Raw genomic sequence first — 6,000 nt, forward strand, 5'->3', positions numbered from 1 at the left:
ACAAACCTTGCCAAGAAAACCCAGGATACGCTCGCCTTAGAGTCACAATAAACCGGAAAGGGCTTGAAGGCACACGACGACAGCAGCCACCCCACAAAGCTGTGCCTCTCAAAGAGCTCCGGAGCAGAGGCCGGTGGGGAAGCTGGCCACCCGTCCGCCGGCTGCCTCCTCTACGCACCTGGCACCTGCAGATGATGTCGGCCTCGGTGGCCAGGAGGTCCACCACCTTCCCTTTGCCTTCGTCCCCCCACTGCGCCCCTAGGACCACAGTCACCCGGTTGCCGCCAGGCTCGCTCCGCAGCCGCTTCAAAGCACCGCCAGCAGCAGCAGCAGCCCCGGCCCCCGGGTGAGGGGCGCGGTCGTTGGAAGCCGCCGTGGCCGCTCGGGTGCCAGACATAAGGACAGAGTTGAGACGCTCCCTTAACACCCGACTCGAGCCCGCTCCAAGGGCCGAATGAGCCCGCGCGCGCCCGGCCCTTGCCTTTTAAGGGAGCGCGGAGCCAATCAGCGACGGCGGCGCAGTGACGTAGCAGCGAACGTTGGAGGCGCGAGCGCCGAGGAAGGAGGGGGGCAAATGGGGGGAGAGAGAGGCTTATTTTTACCTTGAGGGAAAAGTCACACAGTGTTGAATTAAGGCCCTTTGACGCCGTTGTAACTGCCCTGGCTCCACCCACGGCGTCGTGGTTTCAGGTTTGGACATTGGTCCAATCCGCACTGCAGAATTAATCCAGTTTGACCCCCACTTTAACAGCTATGGCTTACTGCTGTGGAATTCTGGGAAGTTAATCTGCCCTAGCTCTATGCATGGCGTAATAGTTTACTATGGATGCATGTAAACTGCAGAAATAATCCACTTCGACACCACTTGTAACTGCCATGGCTCACTGCTGTGGAATTCTGGGAAGTCTAATTTGTCCACACTGTAGAAATAATCCACTTTGGCACCACTTCTAGCTGCCATGGTCCATCTAGGGGTTGGACAGACACACCATCGAAGTACACTACAGAACGCAGCAGCTAATATTCTGTATCAGCCACTTAGGTCCAAAACACCCTGCAGAAATAATCCAGTTTGAGACCGCTTTAACTGTCCTTGGTCAGTGCTGGGGAATACTGGGGGATGGGGATTGTAGTTTATTGTGGCCCTAGAGCTCTCTGACAGAGAAGGCTCAATGTCTCACAAAACTACAGTCCCCAGAACTGCGTACAGTCCCAGTGTAATTCCTAGCATTCCTGGCTAGGGCTGACTATGCTTGCTAGGGCTGATGGGAGTTGCAATCCAGCAACTCCTGGGACGACCGGATTTGCCCGCCCTGTTTCTAAATAGGGCTATGGGAAAGATAGTGTTTGAATGACAGCTATGGCTTAATCTGGTGGATTTCATATAGCCCAAAAGAATGAAAGACTAAATACAGAAGGCGACCAAGGTGTTTTCCACGCTCCTGGAATTGCCTCCTTGAACATTTGAGGACTGCTCCTTCCCTTACTGCTTTCAAATAACCAATGAAAGACTTTTGTTTTCCAAAGCTGTTGGGATGCTAGCTTAATACCATTTTTTAATCTTGTATATTTTGATCATGTATATGTGCCAGTTTGCTCTTTATTATATGGCGTTAGTTTTGGTAGTTCCAGCTTGATACCTTGCTTTATCATTGTATTGCATTAGTTTTCTATTTGTATTACTTTTTCTTTCCCCTCTGAGTGCATGCATACATATGCATGGTATGTGTGTGTTTTAAACTGTACACTTTTTGGCAGAGATGGCTGTTTTTATTGTTGTTTGCTACTTTGTAAAGCGCCATGTACACTGATCGTTCCCGACTCAGACATGGAAGCCCACTTTGGGCAAGTCACACTCTCTCAGCCTCAGAGGACGGCAATGACATATCCTCTCTGGAAAAAACTTGTCAAGAAAACCTCACGATAACTTCGCCTTAGGGACACCATAAGTCAGGAACAACTTGATGGCACACAACAACAACAACAGCAAACACCGATGGTGCATGATGATGATAATAATATTAACAGCAACCCCTTTGTTTCATTTTGTTTTGTTTTTAAATAGAAAAGAGGTAACCTCGTACTTCTATTCTACTCTAGACTGTTATATAAGATTGCGGAGGCTCCCCACACAAATATCATTACGCTGGGAGATAGGAATGGGGTGTTAGACCCATCCCTAGACAGAAAAGCACTAGATGGTCGGAAGACATCCCAAGGGAAACTTCCTAAGACCTTTTTTTAATTTGATGGAAACCTTAGAATTAAAGGATTCATGGAGAGCTAAATATGGTAAAACCAAAGATTTCACTTTTTACTCTAATCTCCACCATTCATGCTCTAGAATTGATATGTTTTTGGTTTCTTTGTCCATATGTTTAAAAATAGAGAAAATGGAAACACTCCCCCCAAAATTTTGTGACCATAATCCAGTAGAGACGATTATCAAAAAAAGGGAAAAAAGACTACAAGTGGAGACTCGACGGATCTTTGTTAAGAGATAATAAAATCTTGGAAAAAGCAAAGATCAATTTGAAACAGTACTTCGACGAAAATATTATGGCAGATATGAATATCAACATGATATGGGAAGCCAGCAAGGCTGTTATGAGAGGCTTTTTTATTAAATGTGTGGTAGAACATAGAAGACAAAAAATGCAAAATCTGACAATATTACAAGATGATCAGTTAGAGAATTTAGTCAAAAGAAAACTTGGAGATAAAAACCTGATCGTGCAGCTGAAGATTATTCAAAAACAAGTCTCTTTAATTCTAGTGGAAGATATGGAAAAGAAGATGAAATTCGTGAGACAAAAATATTTTGTTCATTCAAACAAACCTAATAAATGGTTAGTGAATAAGCTGAGAAAAGAACAAAAGAAAAGGATAATATCAGAGGTTGTAAGAAATGGAAATACATATACAGATATATATATATATATATATATGACTTTCTACAGATTTTTTAAGATACTATAAAAAGAAGATCATTTGGACAAGAAGGCATTAGTAGAGTTTGTGACCAAAAAGAAGATATCTGCATTTTCAAAGGAACAAAAAGAGGATTTAAATAGGCCGCTATCTAGATTGGAAATAAAAGAGGCAATCAAAGAGCCCAAGACATTGAAATCCCCAGGCCCTGATGGCCTGGGAACAGAGTATTATAAAGCCCTAGAGGAAATTATTATTCCGCTTTTACATGAGATTATGGACAAGATTGCAATCGACAATTTACCGGAGTCATGGAGACATGCTAATACAGTGCTGATAGCCAAAACAAAAAAGACCAATGTGAAATGAACAAATATAGGCTGATTTATTTATTAACCCAGGACTAAAAACCCTATGATCATATTCTGGCTAAAAGAATCAAGAACATTCTGTCTACTTGGATTCATTGCGATCAGTGTGGTTTCTTGCCAAACAGACATATAAAAAACAATGTACGAATTCCATTGGATACTATAGTATACTATTACAGAAAACCAGATAGAAGCTTGGTGCTAATATTTCTTGATGTGCAAAAGGCATTCGATAACATCAGCTGGGATTTTCTGAAGCAAATTGTCGTGAAGACAATTGAAGAAGGTAACTTTCAGAAGTGGGTTGGCGCGATATATGACAAACAGTGCGCACAGATTATCGTAAATGGGGAGAGAACCATATCCTGTGAAATCTGTAGAGGAACTAGGCAAGGCTGCCATCTCTCGCCACTGCTTTTTGTCTTTGCTTTGGAATGGTTATGTTGCTCTATTAGAGAAGATATCAACATCAAAGGCATTAGAGTGAAAGGCTATGATTTAAAACTTAAAGCCTCTGCGGATGATCTTCTTCTATATCTTGCACAACCAGTTGACAGGATTACTCTGCTTCTAGGCCAATAGAAGAGGTTTGGGAAAGTTTTAAAATTAATAAAGATAAAACCAAAGTTCTGACTATGAATATGACTAAGAAAGGTTCGTAAGGACAAGTATAAGTAGAACAATAAGTAGAACAATACTATCTATTAATAGATAATCTAAAAATGAATGAGATATAAATAAAAGCTAGTCTGGTAGATTGGAAGTAGCGGATGGTGAATGTGAGTAATATGCTTGTCTTTGTATTCATTGTTTGTTATTATTTTTATTTAGTGTTGTATTTAATATATGTCCTTTATTATATGTGATAGTATGACTGTGTGATTAATTATTCTCTTTTATATGTTTTTTAAAATCTAATAAAAATTAATATATTAAAAATATGACTAAGAAAGGAAAGGAGACCTTTACAGCCAAATCCAGTCTTAGCATGGGAGAAAAAGTTAAATATCTGGGTATCATTATAACAAACAAAAACACAGATCTATTGAAAAATAACTGTCTGGTCACATGGCAAGGGATAAAGGGAGATCTAACAAAATGGAGGTCTATGAATCTTTCCCTGCTGGGAAAAATGTCATTAATCAAGATGTATGTCTTTCCAAAGTTAGTTTTGTTTGTTTGTTTCAAACCATTCTGGTGGTGTCTAATGATAAACCCTTCGAGGACTGGCAGAGGATTGTCACCAATTTTATCTGGTCAGGGGGGAAAGTGAGAATAAAAACTCTTCTACTACAAGATGATGTCCGTAGGGGTGGTCTAGGCCCATTTCCATGCTTGTTTCTTGGAGTGGTTAAGGGAGTGGTTCATTTAGGAGACCGAGAACTACTTTCCCTGGAGGGGGTCCACAATATCTACGGGTGACATGCTTATTTGTTAAAAAATAACCATGAATTTAATGAACATTTTGTTAGAAAATCGCTTTTTTAAAAATAAATTTATTAGTTTAGAAAAGCATACAAAACATACAAAACAATACAAATATCACACAAAAGAAGAAAAGAAAAAAAAGGAAGTGTTGCTCACCCACCAAGAGTATTTATATACAGTAAGTGCCATTCGAGAATCATCTTTACCAACATCGTTTTCCCCTCCTTTCTATCTACAATCTTCCCTCAACCATTCTTTACTTTCCTTTATTACCTCTTTTTTCTCTTCTTTCCCTTTCTTGTTTTCATTCTCTGTTCCTAAATGCTTTCTACTTACCTTACTCCCTCTCTACTCTCTTCTCCCCTAACTTTCCATTTCACTTCTCTTCATTTCTTACATACTGTTTGTCATGCCTCCAGAGCATCTTTGATGCTCTTGAGACATATATTTAGTTGAGATTATATTAGCTTTTTTATGTATTAGTTTAGGGGGGGAAATAGAGTTCTACAGGTTTAAGAAAGACAAGGATTGTGGGAAATCCCAGGGTCTTATGCTGTCTCCCTCTAGTTAGTTTCAGTGTGTAGTAAGATTTCAGCCAAGTCAGACCTGGAGAGAGTATTTTCCTTTGACAAAAAGATAAGTCCATAAAAGAAGAAAGATAGTCCTCAGAAGAAGAAAGATAGAATTCCCCAAGAAGAGAGAGCAAGGTATTTAGGAAGGACTATTGAGAAAAAGGAGATTAGTTTCGTGTTTGTTGTGTTTATAACCAGTAAAGCTTTTAAAAACTTAAGAAATTTGTGGACAAGTCTTTTGTTCTGGCTGTGATCCCGAGAGCCAGAGGCCTTACTACACCCAAAGTCCATAGCATCGCTCTTGGGACAAAACACTCTTCACCTTCTCCTCACTTACTCTAACCTTCAATCACATTCTCTGACCTTCATACATCACTCACACTGACTTCCTTCTTATCAACTTCTGATTATGACAGTTCTACCTCTCCTGACTTTCATCTTCTTGCTTCTTGTGACTCTAATTTTTTCTTGTTTCTGTTACTATTTTTCCCTTGTACACTTGCCTACATCATCCTCATCTCCTTAATAGCTACCCTATTTCTCCTAAATCCCTCTTTCTCTGATAGTTTCTCAATTGAGCTTCCCAATGGTATCAGGTAGGTAGGTTATTAAATCACTTAATAATTAAAGTGACCAGATATAGAGATAAAGCCATTGCTTTATGATCATTGCGGAATAGCGGTCTATAAATAAAATGT

General features: G+C 40.2%; 1 protein-coding gene across 2 annotated transcripts in view; it reads right to left on the reverse strand.

Annotated features, from left to right (window-relative positions):
* Positions 1-442, reverse strand: part of ADSS1 (adenylosuccinate synthase 1) — a 31,296-nt gene extending 30,854 nt beyond the window's left edge. The window contains exon 1 of one of the 2 annotated variants that reach the window (XM_089522678.1): positions 179-442. In XM_089522678.1, the coding sequence (XP_089378804.1) occupies positions 179-397 (219 nt within the window). In that variant the 5' untranslated portion in view covers positions 398-442. The remainder of the gene's footprint in view (positions 1-178) is intronic. The other variant, XM_089522681.1, reaches the window with a different exon arrangement.
* Between the last annotated feature and the right edge of the window lie 5,558 nt (positions 443-6,000).

Source organism: Sceloporus occidentalis, unplaced genomic scaffold (assembly GCF_023333645.1).
Source record: "Sceloporus occidentalis isolate IW3139 unplaced genomic scaffold, rSceOcc1.0.p SCAF_4, whole genome shotgun sequence".
Taxonomy (NCBI): Eukaryota; Metazoa; Chordata; class Lepidosauria; order Squamata; family Phrynosomatidae; genus Sceloporus; species Sceloporus occidentalis.